Below are 20,626 nucleotides of genomic sequence, written 5' to 3'. Positions count from 1 at the left end.
TACCAAAAAAGCCAGTTGTTTTAATCTGAAATAATTTGCCAGAATCTACCTATATTCGTTAAGTTACTATGCCCTTATAAGTAGCTACACTTTTCTGTCAGAGTCATGCTGCTTTCTCTGACACTGCAAAGTACACATTTGTTTTCCCTTCTCCTGTTTGAGCAGAAGACCTACGAGATGCAGTCCTGTATCATCAGTAGGAAACAGTGCTCTTCTCTGCCCACATGGGGGCCTTATGTTCACATTTGCTTCCATGACCAAAGAAGACTCTAAACTGTGAGTTCTCTGTTGACTTGCCTTCCTTTGTCAGGTATTTCTCTCCCAGCCTCCAGGAATACATGAATCAAATGAGCTGTGGGTCTAGTGCTTTTGAGCTCTGTAAATTGTAACTGTTTCCCTGGGAGATGCCTGTTTTTGAATGACCTTGCTGTGAAAAACCCCTTTGCACCTTCATGCAGAAAGCACCACACCTATTCAGTAATAAGTGCTCTGCAGAAACAAGACTAGTGTTGGAGAAAGAAATTGTATCTGTAAAGTTGAGCTTACTATTGGGAATTAAACCAGCCTAAGGCTGGGGAAACTCCCTTCCTTAGCTCTTCCATCAGAATGGACCCAGGTCGTCTTGCTTCCCATAAGATTTTATCATCAGGCTATTGGATGCTATCAATGGATTTCATGTTTTATGGGTTTCCTAGTCCCCTGTGCTGATACAGATTTGTACCCACAGGGCGCTCTCAGTTCCCAGGAGATGCTGCGGCCAAAGGAGAGGAATGTAGTGCTGCCGCTGCAGGAGCCAGCATCCCACATCGGAAGCGCCTCCTGTTAGCAGGGCTGTATGACCTCAGACAGGAGAGATGGGGGGTGATGCTGGTGCGCACAGGGCACTGGTTCCTGGGAGCGGCGGCACCACGTTCCTCTCCTTTGGCTACAGTGTCTCCTGGGAGTGGAGCCCTGTGCATCACTGGGTACTGATTTATCAGTATCACACGTGTGGGTAGAAATCTGTATCTGTGCAGGGCTCTAGGGATTGCTTCTTCAGTGACACAGAGCTAACTAGAACAGTCCTCCACTTCCATATTTTTCCTTCCATCTTTTCTCCCTACATAGTTTTGCTTTAGGTGGTAAAGACGCTGTTTTTAACATTTCAAAAGGTGTGAATCCAAAGCCCAGTGCACTTTTAAGGCTGGTGTACAGTTTCCTTTAATAATACACAGCTATAATTGAGTCCTTATGGCTTGTTTTTTCCTTTGTCATGAAGCATGTTGTGTTTCTTTGCACAGTATAGCTCTAATGTGGCCCAGTGAGTGGGAGGCAATACAGAAACTATTTGTTGTGGATCACGTTATAAAAATCATCAGAATGCAAACTGCTGAGACGAGCCCTGAGAGCATGCTTTTCGATTCTGAGCCCAGTAAGTGAGTTTCTTCTTCACCAGTGTCTGTAGAATAGCTCTTCCAACTGGTACTGGCTCCCTTGTGGGGTCTGGTGAGGGAGCTGCCATGGTCAGATTTAAGGGAGGGGTGGAAAAGGATAGATGCCAGTTTCTTAGTACCCACTAAATGCAGAGATTGGAGAATGTACCCCACATTATGCAAGCCTCTTTCAGGTATGAAAGGCGAAGAGTATTTGTAGCAGGGCCTAGTATAATGTCCTTGTCACCAAATTGTAACCATACTTTCCTTGCTCATCTTTCTAGAGCTGTGTCCTGAATGCAGAGAGGGGCTGTTATGCCAGCAGCAGAGGGATCTGCGCGAGTATTCCCAGGCCACCATCTATGTACACAAAGTGGTGGATAATAAAAAGGTATCGATCTTTCCTTTCCAGGCTTCACTTGGTAGTGGTTAAAAGTAAACTGCACTGAGCAGTAGCCAAGATAGCTATGTGAGTAGTCATCAGAGAAGAATGTGTATTCGAAAAGAGAATTCCCATTCTGCGAGAGAAATCACTTAATGTGTCTTCTTCGAGTGCTGACCATCAGGTGGTGGTGTGCACTGGCGCTGTCGATCGGAGATTTTCGCTAGCAGTGTTTGATCGGTCATAGCTGAGTAAATTCTTAGTGTAACTAGCGTTATGTTTACAGTTTAAAAAAAATTTCATCTCAAAGTTTCTAGTAGGGGTGCTTTAAATATGCCTGGATCCCCAGGTGTTAAAAGACTGTGCCAGTACCTAATGGACACTCCCTTAGTTTCAAATGCCTGGGCGAGTCGCACGTACCATAGAGTTCACTCCCTGGAACAATCTGAAGGCTAGGGCAAGGAGAGACTCGTTTTAATGGAGAAATCCCTGACTTGTACATGGGACCCCAGACAGGCCATGAGAAGGGACTCTGTGGGTGCAGTCTCTGGGAACAGGAAAAGGGTCTCATCCTCACCAAGCTGAGAACCATTCAATAAAAGGTCTCCAGTGAGGTCCCCACCCTCAGTGCCGCCCTTATGGAGTGAGAACAGTTGATGCACCAGGCTCCTTCTGGCACCGCCCACTTTGGGACCTCTACTGGCAGGGCAGGGCAGGGCAGCCAAGTAGCAGGCACAAAATGGCCACCTACTTCATGGCACCAACTGCCCCTACAAAGGATGCGGTGCCACAATCTTTACCACAAATGATGGCTCCCCTTCTTGCACAAAGTCCATCAGTGGCAACGTGGAACTGCCAAACCAATGACAGCACCTACAGAGACCACGCACAAACAAGTGGCGCCAACCACCAGCCACAGGACGAAACAGCAACTCAGACAGCAATTCTGAACCCTCCTACAGACTTCGAACATCAACGTCAGGGTCTCCAGTGCTTGGCACTGAGTGCTTGCTGGTGCCAGGGGCACCAAATCAACCTGACTCCTGTTGCTCTGCCCTCCTCAGGTGATGAAAATGAGAATGCCGAGGAAGCTGCCATCTCTGGGCTCTTCTTTCCAACTGGCACTGCCCATCGTTACAAACAGTGGGCCCGCAAGGACTTACCACTCTGGCTTACTAACCCCCGGACATGTCCTCCCATGCCATTTCCTATCTAATGGCCACGATGGGATCCAGCGGCAGCCTATAGGGCTCAAGTCCACAGACCTCCCTCTGCCCACGAGAAGCCTGTTCACGCTGCACTGACGTCAGTGTCCGACCCTCTGGGATAACTGAGGAGGAGCACTCCACAAAGCATATTCCTCTTCTCTGGCTGAAGCAGTTACGTCCACGCCTTCTGCTACTAGAAACCATTGGAAACCTTTTCAGGAGCCATTCAGACAGGTGATGCAGTCAAAACGTGTCTCTCAAAGTTCAGGAAACACAATACAACTCCTGAAGGTTCTGCATGCTTCCTCAAAGTCAAAAATTGCACTACCCATCAATGACTGGAACCTGCAGGTATAGCGTGGCAAGTGCCTGCTTATGTTCCCCCCCCCAGCTAACAAACTCACGGACAGAAAATATCATGCACCAAAAAACGGCGTGGAATTCCTGTTGTCCCACCCACACCCAAACTCCTTGGTACTGACAGAAGTTAACCAATTGGGCAGACAACCGCGATACAAAGCCACACCCCAGGACAAGGACTGGAAAAGATTAGATCTCTTAGGTCACAAAGTTTACACCAATTCCTCATGGCAAGCTATACAGTCCAGCTGACAGGCTAACCTGGAGTTCACCTGTGATATCCCGGAGGAAAAGAGGACAATGTTAAGTCCTTGTCAATGAGGTGAAACTCACTGCAAAGGTATCGTTCCAGGCATCCCTCAATGAGCCAGACACTGCGGCCTACATGGGGCATCACGGCTCTGTTCTTTGGGAATCTCAAGAGAATTGCAGAGGGCAGGTTGAAGACCTTTCCTTTGACAGCGATAGGCTCTTCTCCGCTAAGACAGACCAGATCCTTCGCTCGGTGAAGGAATCTAGAGAAGCCCTGCACACACCAGGGATATCCGCATTACCATACAGCGTCGGTGCCAGCAGAGCCCCTGTGATGCAAGAGGACAAAGAAACAAAGCATGGAGGCATCAGCAGAACCATCACAGGATGCAACATCTCAGCCACCACCAGGGAAGTTTTGGTCAGGAGTCTGCATGACCTCCCCAGTCCCAGCGACCGTGGCCAGAACCCAAGTTTTTGGTTACCAACTCGGGCCCCTATCACCACCGACCATTAGAGATTGTCCAGATGGGCTATGCTATCTGCATTACCTCTCCCATCTACCCAGCCCCCTACCCGACCATCTGCAGGTATCCTTCTCTCAAGCATTTGCTAAGATGAGAAATGGGGCTCAACGCAGGGCCCCGCGGGTGGGATCCTTTGAATATGGCCTCCTCTCAGAACATACTCCACAACGGCGCCAATAGAATGGTCTTCTGTTGAGCTGTGTTGTAGTAGTTGAATTCCTGGGCTGTCATTGCTCGTTAAAAGTGCTGTCATATGGGTGGAAACGGGTAAATGTTGCATTGTATTAATATCAGCAGAACTGACTTAAATGGGGCGTGCATGTTGTGTAGTCTTGCCTTAATCTTTCTATTCATGCTCGTCAGTGTAAAAGAAGCTATCTGCATATTTTTGCATATATATTTGCATGTATATGCAACCACACTTAAGTTGTGGCCCTCGGCATGTGCTGTGAGTATCCAAAGTTGAGTAGCCCTGTGCTAGAGGATGCACCAGCGGTGCTGCAAGACCTCAGCTGCACACGTGCACCCCGCCCAAACACTGCCAGTGAAAATCTGACCATGCTGGGCCGCATCGCCACCACGGGGCTGCCTCAGTTACCGTGCGAGTGAGTTGGCCCCCTCTTCTGTGCAAAGGGGGCGCTATGGCAGCCGCTATGCTAAGAATAGCGCCAACACGGGCGACTTTTCATGACACTAGAGAAGGATCTGACACAATCTGCTTGCTCTCATCGTTGAGGGCGGGGCGGGGGGGCACAAATTCTGCTATAACTCTTCAAGCTACTGGCTTATACTAACGAAAGTCCCCATAAATAAAGTTTTGTGACAGCAGATTTGGATGTTTGTGTCGGCGCTTGCTATTGGTGAGCCAGGATGCTTTTAAAAATCAAACAAGGGGGGTTGTCAGTTTGACACTAGAAAACTAAACAGCATGTTACAGGGCAAATAATGGCCCTAGAACTTGCTTCACAAATCCCTGAAGGTTCTTTACTGTCAGCCTCCAGTCATCTTGAGGTTAACGCATTGTTAACGCTCTGTAGTTCCAGGTAGGAAACTGACTCTTTGAAGGAAAACTTCTCAGATAAGCTGACAAGAACCAGCTGAAAGTAGCAGGAAAGAGGCACATTTGTGTGGGCACAGGATTTTGTTGTACTAGGAGTTTCTGAGAGGGCATCGTAGACAAGGACGGATTTTACTGATGCCCAGACAGCCCATGAGTTGTACTAAATGTAACCCTGCTTCATCAGGGTGTTCAGATTGGGGACGTGATGGTTTGAGGATTCAAGAGGACTTCTTTTTGGTCAAGGCCAGATTCTGGGAAGGGCTCTGTTCGGTGTTCCCTTTAAGTTGCTGGGCAGCACAGCTTCACAGGTGACTAATCAGCTGAGTGACTGGGCTTAGAGAACACTGGTTCTGAGCACCCTGCAAAGTCAGTAATAGTTGGGTGGCTCAGCTCTCTGCACATTTACAACTAACTTGAAATAAGTAGTGTAAGAACAAGTGAACAGAAGCAGTGATGACTTACAAGTTGCTGAAGGCCATAACTCTCAGGCACAGAAATTTGCAGTCTCTGCAGAGATGAACGGATTTTGAGCTAGACTAGAATCTGCATGTTGGTGGAGCTGGTGGGACCTTGCAGATTATTTCTAGGTAAGATTTTTAATCAATTGGATGAGAAAAATCTGTAGTACCAACTATTGTTACTGCCCATTAATATCCAGGGTCGTCACACCAAGCTTTACAGTGTCCCTAGTGATGACTGCGCACTAACCAGTGGGTATTTTAACTATAACATTCTGCAATGCACATTTGGGTTCATAAGTCAATTAAGTTTATTTATCTCTGCACTTGCGATCGCTTTGGGGCAGATAAAGGCACCTAGCAATAACTGGTATAAACGGAGTTAGAGATACATTCAGCATGTTACCTGTAAGCATAGGGTGGAAGATGGGTGGTTTGTCTCCATACCTTGCAGCCACTGTTGGATATTCTGTAAAACTGAGCATTTTGATAAACTGCTAATTGCACTGAGCATGTTGGATGTTTCGAAGATGCATGTAGGGATAGGGGTTCTTTAATTGCAAACTAAGAGTATGGAGAAGCCTAGGTGGGTTAGTGTGCTCTGAAGCATTCAGGTGGGAGTAGGAGTAACACCTGTAAGTTCCCTTGAAATTGCAGCCTCTGACGCTAGCCGAGAAGCCAGTACAATACAAATATGTATATTAGCCATGGGGCGGCACGCTTTCCATGATATAGCATAAGGATCGTTGTATAAATGATTGAACAGTAGCTTTCTTACAGATGTAATGCAGGCAGACCCATAAGTAACTATGAGCACTTCTGTCACTCTGCAAAATGCAACAACGTGACTGATCTCTCTAATCTATGAAGAACTCCGGTTGGGTCGGAGCTGAAGGGGAAAGAAGAAAGCCCCAGACTTTCCCTTTGCCTAGAGGGAAAGAGTTCTTGAGCTACAGGAGGCAGCAGATCCGTGCAGTGGTTTCTCCCACTTTAGCCACAATTGATTAGAAGATAATTTACAAGCTTTGTGCTCCCAGGCTGGAGGAGACAACGCTTTAGTGCATGTCCTAAGTTGATGTACTCCAAGTGTCTGCCTGGCTTAGGGCTTCACAGCACAGCTGGTGTTCTACCCCCTCTGCTGACTTGTCCTTGTGCCCTAGTTAAGATCTTTAAAAAGAATCTAAAAGCAACTCCGCTAAAAGGGCAGGGGACAAGCTACGTTTGCTGTTGGCAGAGTGATGCAGTATGTGATTTGTATGTCTTCAGGTAATGAAGGAAGCGGCTCCAGAACTCAACGTGAGCAGTTCAGAAGCTGAAGAGGAAAGGGAGGAAGCCAAACCAGAAGGGGAACAGGATCCAGATTTTAACCAGGTAGAGATTTAAAAGGCTTCAGTGTTTGCACTGTTTACTTTCCTCTTGAGATAACCAAGTGTCCAGCTCTGACAACACAGGAGTCTCATTTACTGTTAGAAGTTGAAACAAGATAGCAGTTTCTTTATTTTAAGCTTTATGATTGTCAGACCCTCTTAAAAGTACATTTCCTTACCCCTTTTGTTCCATGAGACAGACCAGTTGCTGTTTGCTCCTGTGTTCAGTAGGGATGCAAAGCTGATTCTATTTGAATTGGTTTCCTCGTTAATACATCCTACAGGGAAGTATGAAAATATATGAAATGGAAAGCACATTTTAAAGCTGTGATAGAAGGTGCTCTCCAAATTCAAGCTATTAAATTAGTGAACATGTAGTTGGTAAACCCCATAAAAACGATGGGTATTAAGTCATCTTTAAAAGCATTATCACCAGCTTGGTCCCAGTATCTGAGAGGCGCAAGGGAGTTTTGTGTAATTTGGAAGTTTGTATCTTTCACTAGCACAAGAGATCCAATAAAAGATATTGCCTCACTTAACTTACCCTCTTTTAAAGAGGCTTAGAACCTAGAGACTTCTCAGGTTCGGAACAGTACTAAATTTTGGGCCTGGGATTCTTACACTCCTAGGGTATGTCTACACTACCCCACTAGTTTGAACTAGCGGGGGTAATGTAGTCATCCGCAGTTGCAAATGAAGCCCGCGATTTGAATTTCCTGGGCTTCATTTGCATGAAGCCGGCCGGCGCCATTTTTAAATGCCGGCTAGTTCGAACCCCGTGCCGCGTGGCTAGACACGGCACGGACTAGCTAGTTCGGATTAGGCTTCTAATCTGAACTAGCTGTACTCCTCGTGGAACTAATCCGAACTAGCTAATCTGTGCCGCGTCTAGCCGCGCGGCACGGGGTTCGAACTAGCCGGCATTTAAAAATGGCGCCGGCCGGCTTCATGCAAATGAAGCCCGGGAAATTCAAATCCCGGGCTTCATTTGCAACCGCGGATGACTACATTACCCCCGCTAGTTCAAACTAGGGGGTAGTGTAGACATACCCCTACTCTTGCCTAATACTGATGTCTGACCTTTGGGGTATCCATAGAAATATTAAGGTATTCGCGTGGTGGCAGTACACGCTGTCTCCCTCCCTGTACTCTTGGGAGAGCAGTGGTTAATGGGACACTAAACAATTCACATGTTGAAAAGTGGCTCGTTACAGGTGGACCTCCCTGGTCTGGCCCCCTCAGCACTTGACTCATCCCGTCAGAAGAAGGATTTTGCCTTGATCAGGAGAGGTCATTTCTGGCCCCCCTCCCACTCCTGCAGCCCAGCTTAGCTGTGCACCAGTTCCTCCCACCCAACTCTCCTGTATCAGGCCAGGCTCTCGGGGGGAGGGGGACATATCCCACAGCGCCAAAGAGTTCCGGTTTATAGAGGTGCAGCCTGTATTTCCATACTGTCCTAGAGTTAATGTAAACGTGGGTATCAATCACACTTCCTGTTTCGGAACCTTGTTCGCAGACTAATGGTGGTGCAAAACGACAGAAAATATCCCATCAGAACTACATTGTGTATCAAAAGCAAGGCATCAGACGGAGTACGCGGCACAGAAAAGTCCGAGGGGAAAAGGCACTACTTGTTTCTGCCAACCAGACGTTGAAAGAGCTGAAAATACAGGTGAGGAGCTTCCTTTGCTCCTAAAAATAGTGTTCTCTTCTGCTGTCCCGGGTGCTCGCTCGCACTCTGGTGACACAGAAGTAAATCTTGTACTCCTAGCTCTTGCCATTATTTTATATTTTCCTACATAAGATTAAGGAAGAACTTGTAATATTTTATAACATGTGTCATGGTAACTCAGCCAAGTTGTGTTTCCCACTCCATGCATGAGGAAGGTTCTAAATACAGTAGAACTACCGCATAGCTTCACCAGATGTGGGTAGTACGCTAGGGGGCCTTGGAAAGCCCTGCTCAGGGGTTCTGTGTGGGGTGGGGCAGTGGCACCCCCCACGATATACTGGTCAGTGGCTCTGTTCTGTATTGCGTCCTAAGATGCATGATTTCTGACAGTAGCATTGGTGTGTGTAGGACTCCTGTACATATGTTGCTTTTGCACAATGGCGTGTGTATTTGTGTTGGCACAGATCATGCACGCATTTTCAGTTGCTCCATTTGACCAGAATTTGTCGATCGATGGGAAGATACTAAATGACGACACTGCAACACTTGGCGACCTTGGAGTCATTCCAGAGTCAGTCATTTTATTAAAGGTAACATGAGAATTGTGGGGACCCGCGATCAGAAATGCTGACTGGAAAAAGAGTTGCTATCAACACAGAATCACACACACGCAGTCCTGAGATGATGCAGCTAAACACTCGAGTCAGGAAATGTTGGGATTTGAACGCTCCGCCTAGGATGCAGGATTGTCTTTAATTGTGTGATATGCAGTATCTGAGAAGTTACAGCTGAAGGTATATGTGTGACTGAAAGCTGTGTCCTCACATATGCACAAGGCCATCGGAATTCAGGTTGTGCACTCAATTTTTACACTTAGAATTTAAAGATTTTTCTTCCCTCAAAAGCAGTATGTCTAGACTGCTCAAAAGTCTATCAAGAGCGCTCATTGGTGGTCAAGGCTAATTAATGCCTTACCTCTGTAGTCCCCAACTTATCAATCATGATTGATCGGTGGGGTTCAACCAGTCGATCACAAGGTATTCAGGGCCCCCCATATTCCCTTGCCCACCAGAAACCCCCTCTGACACTACCTCCAGCGACAATGGAGGTACCGTCAGCTTCCTGCGGGACTTCCCCTCACCCCACAGCTGCACGCCACTTCTGGGCTTTCAGGGAGTGCACCAGCTGCTCCCTCCTCCCCCAAACAGCCAGCATGTTTCCTGAAACTCCAGGTCTGTGGCACGCCAGCAACTTCCTTCCCCTGCTGCCTTCCTGCACGGGAGGGGGCAGGAGTCCTGGGAGGAAGCGCATCTAGGCACTTCCTTCCCCTGCTTCCTGCGTGCATGCGAGGGGGCCGGGGGAGTCCCAGACCGCGCCAGCTCCAACTGCTCGGGCAGCAGTGCTCTGTGCCCCGGCACCCTGTCCTCTGCCCCCACCAGCACAATTGGGGCCACATGAGTGAGGCGTGGCGGGGGGAGGAGGATTGGAGGGGTTGTGTTTATGCATCTCGCTTGTGTAGCCCCAACTGACTTTTCTGTGGGCCAGTGACCCTGACTCCAAACAGGTTCCCCGCCCCTCTCAAAAACAGACAATGCTGAAACCTTTTGTGTGTGACGTAATATTTTATTTTAAAATGAAGCCTGGCCAACAAGCCCCCAGTTGGGGCCAAGCTCCCATCTGGCCGCAGCATCATAACACTCCTGCACCTCCCACTCTGACCCCAAATCTGAGCCTGTCATACACTGGAATCCCCTGTCCTGAGCCTCTCACATCCCCAAACTCCTGCACCCGCATATCCTCAGTCTTCCGCCACAACACTCCTGCACCATTCCCACACTGCAAATCTGTGTCCTGAGCCCATCATACTCCCAACCTCCCTGCCCTGACCCCCTCACACACTCCAACCCAAACCGCTGTACCCCACCTCCACAAGCCTGTGGCTTGCTCAGCACCCCAGCCCTCCCCATCCTGCAGCCCCCTCCCCGAGCCAATATCCCCTTCTCCACATTTCCTCCCAGAGCTTGCACCTCTCACCCCTTCCCACACTTAAATCCCTCTTTCCCACTCCAGAGCCTGCACCTCCTGTCTCAGCCGAGTGACTAGACGCTCTTTTTGGCAGCCCTTGTATTCCTCGTTCCATGAAGAATAAGGGGGTTTCCAAAAGAAGGGGGTTTCTGACATTTTTCCCAGTCTACACAGGCCAAATGTCGGAAAAACCTCTTCCGACAGAAGGATTGGAAAAAGCGGCAGTGTAGCTGTACCCTGATAGCAAGTGATGGAGGAGGGGAACAGAGAGGGTGGGGCCTCAAGAAAGGGGTGAGGTCTTGGGGAAGGAATGGGGTAGATCTTGGTTTGTCCTGACATTTAAAAAGTGATCTTGGGTTTAAAAGGTTGAAGACCACTGCCTTACCTAATGTTACTACTAACCTGTACACTTGTAAAAAACAAGGTGCCAGCTGGGCAAAGGACAGTAAGTGTTTACATATCTGTGCACACAATACAACAAAATACAGTGGCCCAAGTAGGCTTATGTTTAGTTAACGTCAGTAGGACTAAACCCCGGACTTAAACAGCCCTTCCTGAACAGAGCTGCGTTACTCAACCGAGGATCCTAAAGCCTCGCTACAGCCCTCTTTTTGCTGTCTTCTTCCTCAGACATTCCCTTCCGCCGCCCCCCCCCCCCTCCCGGCCAAAAAAACCCGCCTTTGACCGCAGGAATTCTTGTTCTTCTGTTGGTTTAAATGCACATCTGCTAGAGTCTCTTACTTGGCTAACAGGGCAGGTAAATTGCCAGTGTTCATGCTGTTACTTCAGTTCTATTTGGCTTCTTTTATAGGCTGATGAACCAATTGCAGATTATGCAGCCATGGATGATGTTATGCAAGGTAAAGAGGACTTCGTAATTATACTCTAAACCAGTGTGTCCCAATTTTATTTGGCCACGGAACCCTTTTAAACTTGAAAGAATTTTGTGGAACACCAAATAGTCATATATGGAGCTGAAAAGTAGACCACAAATAAACAAGGATAATAATAAACAAATGCTAAACAAAGTCATGAGATGTAGATTAATCGATCATAGTCAATCTATAATTTGTCACAGTTAAATTTTTAAATAGAAGAAATCAGGCGCCTACACTGGAGTAAAGTAGTCGCAAGAACACCGCCTGCGCACTCCCATATAAGCAACTGGTTTGACAGCTGAAGCTTCGACTTTGTCCGACGCGGCGCTAGCGTGTTTGAATTCAGACACCCACGTGAGCCACGCTGCCTGAGAGTGAGGACGGGGATTTGCGGTAGTATAGAACTGGCTATTGCACCACTGAGCGCGTGCAGCGCTGAGTAGTGACATCATCGTCCCCACTCTCTGGCTAAGTTGGCATTACACAGGGACACTCATTGTGGCAAACACAAATGAAAATTGTTTTCAATAAAATTCATAAATGCTTAAATATTAACGTTTTTAATCATAAAATGTTATTGCCAGGGCTCAACAAATCAGTGAATCTACTCACCCGTGGCGAGTAGATTTCAGCTGGTCGCCCCATTTACCAGCAGCGCGCGCATGCGCAATGCGGCAGTGCAGGGCTGGCAAGTAGATTTCGCCGTGGTTTGTCAAGCCCTGGTTATTGCAATGGAATTTTCTCGCAGAACCCTTATTTTCACTTCGCGGCACCCCAGAGTTCTGCGGAACACCATGTGAGAAACACTGCTCTAAACATTCTTCTTTGGAAGAGCGCAGTTATTAGACTGTACTCCTTTCTGTTGGGTGCAGTGGCAAAAATGCTGAATGATACCTGCTGCATGTGGAACAGAAAAGGTTTGTGGAGCTGCAGTCACAGGAGTAGAAAGGTAGGAGAAATGAGCAAAAGCCAGAAGAACTCCAGATTTCCCTGTAGCTGGCACCAAACGGTTGTTGAAGCTTTCAGGATGCTATAATTCAGGCCTTTGCTTCTTCTCGTAGGAGACATGTTGTCATTAGAAGCTTTCTAATATGGTGTCTTTCCTTTTCAGTTTGTATGCCTGAAGAAGGATTTAAAGGTAAGATACTCATTTCTTCATGTCTTTGAAACTTACCTTTTTTATCTTAAAAATGTGTAAATCTCCTTCATTGCTTTCTCACTCACAGGGACTGGTCTACTTGGACACTAACGTTTTTATAACCGCTGGAGCAGAGAAATGACCAGAAAGGAAGAGGATTTTGACATGGTAGGGCATTAAAGCAAAGGTGGCTATAGGACTAAACAGTTGCTTGACTCTTCCAGAAGGCAGGAACCCATTCTGAAAGGACTGCCCCAAATGCCTTACATCAAAGCGGATTGCACTGAAGGGACATCCTGATTTCAAGAGAGAATTTCGAATTTTATATTTAATAAAACAAAAGTACAAGTATAGTAGCAGTAACAATATATCATGTCTACGGACAAACTTCTAGCTGAGGAAAGGAGAGGCATTCTATTGTTTCCTTGCTCTGATTTCATACCACAGTCATCTGCCCATAAAAAATAGGGTGACAGTAGATCAAAACGTCTTGATCTGTCCTATAGTAACTCCTTAGACATAAATCTGCTTGCATTCTTTGAGCCACTGTTCTTTCAGTACGACATGGAAGAATGTTAATTGTGAGGAACGTCTAGCCTTTTCAGACTCATCCATGCATCCCAAAATGTAAACTGTGGCCTGCCTGCAAAAGCCCTTCCATCAGTGGCTCTTAAACAGAGAGATAAGGGGACAAGGACCTGCCGTCTCTGCCGTCTCTCACCCATCCTTTTGCAGTTTCATTTCAAACATGAAGATGACCCTAATTTGAATAATCACATGGTCTTTCTCTGTGAAATGTGTTTTTAGAAATGTTGGCTATTTTAACAACTTTTGATACCCTCTTTCTCCAGTATGCTACTTCCAAGAGCCAGCTCCATTTCCACTCCACTGATCAATTGGGAAACCTTGAATTGATCTTCATTAGAAAATTGGAATCAGATGCTGAAGGGGGTGGGATGTCCTACTTTGTGGGAATGGACTTACCTTTTTTCTTTACATCTTCGGTAATTTCCGGAAAGGATCTCTTCCTGGCCCTATTAAATACTAGCTGGAAATAGCTTTACTGCTCAATATGGAAAAGGACATTGTCAAGGTATCTTTTATAATAAAGTTAGCTACTGCCTGGTAGCTTCATGCTCCCTTAGCAAATTAGCCTCTTGCTGACTTTGTGCTCCAGCTCCAGACAGGGTGCTGAGGGTTGGACTTCACTAGGGTTTATTGGTTTTCTCGGACTGTTAGGAGCAGAACTCCTGTATTGACCGATCCCGTGAGCTTTCCAGGCAGATTTAAGGAGTTGGGGGGGGGGTATAAAAACCTGGGCTTGGTAACCTTGATAGTGGAGGTCTTAAATTTTACCTTTTCTCAGAAAAGTTACAGCTCCCCTTCATTCAATGACGAATGGTTTTTTGCCATACTCGTTCTCTCCTCTCCCCCCAAATCTTTTAGGGACGGTCGTAGGGCATTGCAGCAACAGGTCTGGACCAGTGAGGGGCAAAACAATTGATACCAGGTGCCCATTTGGAGCAATTGTAAAGCCACAAATAGGCTCGGAAAGCATTCAGAAAAGGGGACTTATATTGAGATGATTTTGTACTTCAAGATTCGGGGCTTAGATCCAATAAAAGGGCTGGATCTTGGAGGTAAACCAGTGTGGCTGAGCAGTTTATTCTTTCCCAAGGTAAAGACTTCAGTTAAAGTTCAAAATGCTACTGTTAGTGCTTGAGTAAGCAACTCTCCTTCCCTAACAGGCTTGTTTGCCTGAAGGATTTTATTCTTCGTTTAGATGTGCAGCATTCACTCATGTACATAGCCCCTGGGAATTGGATATTTTTTTCAATTTGCTGAGGGGGTTTTCGGGGAGGGGGTGTTTTTATTTTATTTTTTTGTTACTAGAGTCTGTTCCTTGAGATTACAATGTTCCAAACCGGAGTGTCTCAAACGGCCCAGGAGAGGCTTGTAACCCAGGCTGTGTAGGGAGGCACGACTGTAGGAGGGATGTCCCGATGTACCCAAGGACCTCGGTGTTGCTATTCTTCCAGCTGTGCAGGGGAACAAGGACAAGATGGGATCAAACGCGCATTCACCGGTTTGTCTGTATTTGCAAACCTACTGGACTAACATTGTCACTTGAGCTGTGGAAGCCTTATTAAAGTGCATACACATGGTCTGTCTCGTGCATTAATGGGTTGTGGAGATCCCTTTCTACAGGGGTCGGTTCATATATCTGCTGCAAAGTTTGTATCTTAGTTTTCTAGCATTTCTGAGACTGCCACAGTTTGAATCTTTTTTTCTCTGAGGAGTTGACATTTTGAAGGCAGGAACAATTTAACTCCTCCTGGCTTTCTTAGTAGTTGGGGGGGAAGGGGAACATGCATCATGAGGATCTCCGGATATTTCACCTGGAGCAGAACAAGAGCACAGAATCCACAGGTTCAACTTAGGGAAAAGCCTCCCTCTGCTCTCCCAAAGCTTCTGGTGCTCCACAAGCGGGGGGGGGGGGGAGAGCAGGAATGCTATGGGGAAGAGGCAGTGAACTGGGGGCAAGCAGCAGAGGAGCTGGCATTGGCCTCCCTGGTTGGGGAGGGTTGGTCGCAAGGATGGTGCAAATGAGTAGAAAACACTGTGACCGTGTAGCACAAGCTCCATGGATTTTCTCCTAGCTGACTGATGGGAGCATCTTCCACTGAATAATCTCGTTCAGCTGCTTGGTTATCCTTGAACTACACACCCCTGCCTTTGACTATAGCACAGCCTGCAAATGGCTCAGACGTGTGTGTAGTGTCACCTTCTGCGGCTCTGTGTCTGCAGACGCAATTGTTCCTCGGGGAGACGTTTCTCCATCACCTGGAACCGCTGTTCAGTGTGGGGCAGAGCCCAGAGAGCTGCAGCTTAGGGCATTTCCCTGCATGGGGCTCTGTGGTGCTGGGGAACGTGGCCCTGTGGCTGGACTGACTCAACGTCTTTCTGTGCTTGTAGCTGGCCTGGGGCGTTGCCCTTCTGCTGAGCGGGATGCTATTCGCCCATGGAGCACGGGGGGGGGGGGTGAAGGGTTACTTCACCTGAGTGGATTGCTGCCCCTTACAGGTGGGCAGAGTGAAGACGCTGTGAGACCAAGTGGGGAGCTGGCTTCTGAGTGTGAGCGAGTCCCCCTGGCTTGGGGGGCAGAGCCCTGGCTCTGGGCACCCTCCTCCAAGATGGGTGGACTGGCTGCTGCTGGTTTCGGTGCTGGCAAGTCTCTACGCTGAACCAATGTTCTCCCAGCTGGCTGAGAGTCACATCAGGCTGCGGGTTGGGGGGGCAGGGCCCGGGAACTCCCCTCCCCTCAGTGACACGCTGAGCCCTCACCAAGAGGGTATTAGTGCAGTGCCCTGGAGGAGGGGATGGGTTGCACCATCAGCAAATTCACAGATGGCACTAAGCTGTGGGGAGAGGTAGATACGCTGGAGGGCAGGGATCGGGTCCAGAGTGACCGGGATAGATAGAAGGATTGGGCCAAAAGAAATCTGATGAGGTTCAACAAGGACAAGTGCAGAGTCCTGCCCTTGGGACGGAAGAATCCCAAGCATTGGTACAGGATGGGGACCGACTGGCTAAGCAGCAGTTCGGCAGAAAAGGACCTGGGGGTTACAGTGGATGAGAAGCTGGATATGAGTCACCAGTGTGCCCTTGTAGCCAAGAAGGCTGACACATATTAGGTTGCATTAGGAGGAGCGTTGCCAGCAGATCTAGAGAAGTGATTATTCCCCTTTATTCAGCACTGGTGAGGCCACATCTGGAATATTTCATCCAGTTCTGGTCCCCCACTACAGAAAGGATGTGGACGCATTGGAGAGGGTCCAGCAGAAAGCAAGCAAAATGATTCGGGGGCTGGAGCACATTACTTGTGAGGAGAAGCTGAGGGATTTGGGTTTGTTTAGTCTGCAGAAGAGAAGAGTGGGGGGGGGGGGGATTTGAGAGCAGCCTTCAATTCCCTGAAGGGGGGTTCCAAAGAGGATGGGGAGAGGCTGTTCTCAGTGGTGACGGATGCAGAACAAGGAGCAATGGGCTCAAGTTGCAGCGGGGGAGGTCTAGGTTGGATGTTAGGAAAAACGATTTCCCTAGGCGGGTGGGGAAGCCCTGGGCTGGGTTCCCTAGGGAGGGGGTGGAATCTCCATCCCTAGAGGTGTTTAAGTCCTGGTTTGGCAAAGCCCTGGCCGGGTTGATTGAGTTGGGTTGGTCCTGCTGAGGGCAGGGGGCTGGACTTGGGGACTCCTGAGGTCTCTTCCAAGCAAAGTTAAGAGAATCTGATGTCTGACAATCAGCTTGCTGAACAATCACCCTTGTGAATCCCGTTGAGTCCTTGCGGGCTCACGTTGGCTGGGATTCACAGACCGTTCCCTGTGCGCTGTGGGATGAGGGGCTCAGCTTGTCCCGGCAAACTGGATAACAGCTTCCAAGTGCCTGGAAGGGTATTGCAAGGAAGAGAGGCCTCCCATGCTGCTCTCAGGCTCCTCCCTGGCCCAGGCCTGACTTCCCCCTGCTCCGTTGGCCGGATTCAGAGCGAAGGAGCAGCAGGAAAAGCCTGCAGGCAGTGCGCCGGTTGCAGCTTTGGTCCTCCCGGCGGGGCGGAGGCGCGAGCACGCACGTGCAGAGCCGGGCGGAGCTCTAGCTTCTTCCCCAATTGCAGTGAGGCTCGGGCGTTTCTCCACTGCCCTGCCCCCGCCTGCCACTAAAAATCATCTCGCTTGCGGCAGATGTGGCTGACCCGTTCCAGGTGTTTGCAGATAGATTTCTTCCGTACTTGCTCCATTATCTTCCCTGGCACAGAGGTCACACGGACTGGTCTGTCGTTCCTGGGTTGTCGTTCTTCCCCTCTTTAGAGAGGGGCACAAGACTTGCCCTTTCCCAGTCTTCTGGAATCTCTCCCGTCTTCCATGACTTTTTTCAAAGATGACAGCTAAAGGCTCAGCTAGAGGAGGTATCAGCTCCTTGCGTATTCTAGGATGCGTTTCAGCAGGCCCTGGTCACTTGCAGACATCTCGCTTTTCTAAGTCATTTTAACTTGAAATAAAAAACAACTTCTAAACCAATCCCTTCCCACTAGCATTCACTATGGCAGGCATCCTGTCACCATCCAACTTCTGGACAAAAACCAAAACAAAGGGGCTGTGTCTACACTGGCATGAATTTCTGGAAATGCTTAAAACGGAATACTATTCCGTTTTCAGTTTTTCCGGAAAAGGAGCGTCTACATTGGTAGGCTGCTTTTCCGGAAAAGCCCTTTTTCTGGAAAAGCGTCTGTGGCCAATGTAGATACGCTTTTCCGGAAAAGAGCCCCGATCGCCATTTTCGCGATCGGGGCTTTTTTCCGGAAAAGACTACTGAGCTGTCTACACTGGCCCTTTTCCGGATCAGTGTTCCGGAATAAGGACTTATGCCCGAGCGGGAGCAGAATAGTTTTTCCGGAATAGCGGCTGATTTTGTACAGTAGAGCGTCGTTGCTTTTCCGGAAATTCAAGGGCCAGTGTAGACAGCTCACAGCTTATTCCGGAAAAGCGGCTGATTTTCCGGAATAAGTGGCCCAGTGTAGACACAGCCAGGCTGCGTTTAAGCACCTCTGCCGTTTGCAAGTTTCCTGTTACTCCCTCTTCAGTGAGCAATAGGCCCCCTTGGTCTTCCTCTTCGAATATATTTGTAGAATGTCAGCTTGTTACCCTCTGTCTCTAGCTAGATTGAGCTCGTTTTGTGCCTCACCTACCAGCTCTCTGAGTTTGCTAAAATCTGCCTTCCTGAAATCCATTGTCTCTGTTTTGCTGTTCTCCCTTCTACTGTTCCTTAGAGTCTTGACTCTGTTTCATGAGCCCTTCCACCCACGCTGCCTTCCACTTTCAAATGATCAACCAGTTCCTCCCTGTTTGTTTGAATCAAATCTAGAACCGCTTCCCCCTCGGGGCTTTCTCAACCGGAAATAAAAACGGATGCCTGGATAGATAAGTCCCTCAGCGCCACCCAGTCCTGCGTTTTGGATTATTTTGTTAGCTGTTTTTAAAAAAAACCTCTCACACCTCTTCCACCTGGGTAGGTGGCTGTAGCAGGCTTCGGGCATGATATCCCCCTGGGTTTTTACCCCTTTTAACCTAACCCGGCTGCAAGTCTCTCCTATGTCCCATCTCCACCTCGCTCCGAGTGAACACTTTTAATAGAAGGCGACTCCTCTTCCCCCGCCCATCCTGCCCCAGCTGGCTGTTCCCTTCCCTCCCGGCATTCCAGCCGGTGCATGGGGGCGCTGCCATTTCCCCTCTGCCTGGCAGAGGCAGCCCAGCCAGGGGCACTTGGTGGGTCTGGGAGGCCCTTACTCCAGGCTGCCTTGGGGGGGGCACAAAATGTCAACACCCGCTCAGGCCTCAGACTCGGGCCCGCAGGCCACACACACCAAGAGCTCTGCCCCCCTCCTGCTCCCCAGGACCACAGAGCCGGAACTGGCTGAGGTTGTGGGGCTGGAAAGCTGCAAATAATGTAGCATCTGCTTTGAATAGGCTACGACTATGCACCACCTCATTTACATGACAAAGTTCTAACCCTTTCCCCTCTGGCTCCACACCTGCTGCTGCTCCGCCCTACCCTGGAGCGAGGCCAGCTGCAAGCAGGGGGCTGGCCCGGAGCCTGGCAGCGGCTGCCCGGCCCGGGGCTCAGGAGGGAGAGAGACGCGCTGGCACAGTGCTCCGGAGAGCAAGCTCCACTCCTTTGTCTGCTACGGCTGAGCGGTGCCCTCTGGCCCGGCCAGCACCAGCAGCCTCAGCCTTCGTGCCACCCACCGCCCAGCAGGGAAAGCAACTGGGCTGGCGCTGAGTTCTCAGCCGGGGTGGGGAAGGCTCCCTCCCAGTTCTGCACTGGCCCCGAGGAAGGGGGCAGGCCAGTGTCCAGATGCCCGACGGGGTGGGATGGGGGCGCTGGTCTCCTACACGGACCCTGCACGGATCAGGCTGAGCTTTGGGACGTTGCGGGGGCTGCCTGGCTGTACCCACCTCCCCTCTCACCTCCTGCCTCTGGCTGGCCAGGGGCTGCAGCCAGGCAGAGGTTTCCCCCGCCTTATGGGGGCTGCAGATGGTCCCAGCCAGGTCTTAGCGCTGGGAATAGGGTGAGGTTCCAGCCCGGCGGTTGCTGCCAAGGGGTCAGATGAGGGTTACTGGGGGTGTCATGACCCGGGGAGTTCTCAGCCATGGGCCAGCACACAAGGCCCTGGGTCTGCCAGGGCTGGGGGGCCAGGCCCTGAAGCTGGGTCAGGGCCCCGGGGAGAGCAGGGAGGCATCTGCTTCCTATAGGAAAACCAGCTTCCACCGCCGGGAACCTGGGGCTGACATGGCACCGTGGCGCATCCTGGGGGGGGGAGCTCGGGTGACTCGTGGCCCCTCCACTGCTCAGATGGGGGCCCCAGCAGGACTCTGTCTCCCATGATGCACCATGCCTGAGCATCTCCACCCAAGTGCTCCATGGGCGCTATAGTCCAGCCAGGGCGCACGTAGCACCAGCGCCGCCCAAGGGAGGGCCCCGGGGCTGTATGTCGCCCTGCCGGCCCGGCGCTGCGTGGCCCTCTGTGTGCACACGGCACAGGCCCCGGCCCTGCCCCCGTTACCGCAGGGAGGGGCGAGCCGCGCGGCTCGGGGCAGGGACCTGGCAGAGGGAGGGGAGGTGGCCACCAGCCCCCAGGGAGGGCTCATGGACTCCTGCTGCCTCGGGCAGAGCCCCCGGCCCGCGCCAGAGCCGGTTAGGTGACTAGCCCGGAGCACTGGGCAGCAGCCCCCAGCGCGGAGGCACCCGCTGCACTGCCTCTACAGGCCAGAGACGCCCCCGGCTCAGCGTGGGCCAGGCTGGGCTCCAGAGAGCTGGGCCAGGCTGGCATGAGCAGCC

General features: G+C 49.9%; 1 protein-coding gene across 2 annotated transcripts in view; it reads left to right on the top strand.

The window, feature by feature from the left end:
- USP48 (ubiquitin specific peptidase 48) overlaps positions 1-14,904 on the top strand; it is a 50,607-nt gene extending 35,703 nt beyond the window's left edge. For both annotated transcript variants that reach the window (XM_075906599.1, XM_075906598.1), the window contains exons 19-27: positions 166-276; positions 1,281-1,411; positions 1,697-1,803; positions 6,926-7,030; positions 8,543-8,698; positions 9,163-9,288; positions 11,535-11,583; positions 12,713-12,739; positions 12,828-14,904. In XM_075906599.1, coding sequence (XP_075762714.1) covers positions 166-276; positions 1,281-1,411; positions 1,697-1,803; positions 6,926-7,030; positions 8,543-8,698; positions 9,163-9,288; positions 11,535-11,583; positions 12,713-12,739; positions 12,828-12,850 — 835 coding nt within the window. In that variant the 3' untranslated portion in view covers positions 12,851-14,904. The remainder of the gene's footprint in view (positions 1-165; positions 277-1,280; positions 1,412-1,696; positions 1,804-6,925; positions 7,031-8,542; positions 8,699-9,162; positions 9,289-11,534; positions 11,584-12,712; positions 12,740-12,827) is intronic.
- The last annotated feature ends 5,722 nt before the right edge of the window (positions 14,905-20,626 follow it).

The sequence above is a fragment of the Pelodiscus sinensis genome, chromosome 23 (genome assembly GCF_049634645.1).
Source record: "Pelodiscus sinensis isolate JC-2024 chromosome 23, ASM4963464v1, whole genome shotgun sequence".
Classification (NCBI taxonomy): domain Eukaryota; kingdom Metazoa; phylum Chordata; order Testudines; family Trionychidae; genus Pelodiscus; species Pelodiscus sinensis.
Note: the sequence above shows the minus strand (reverse complement) of the source record. Positions and strands in the feature narration are given on the sequence as shown.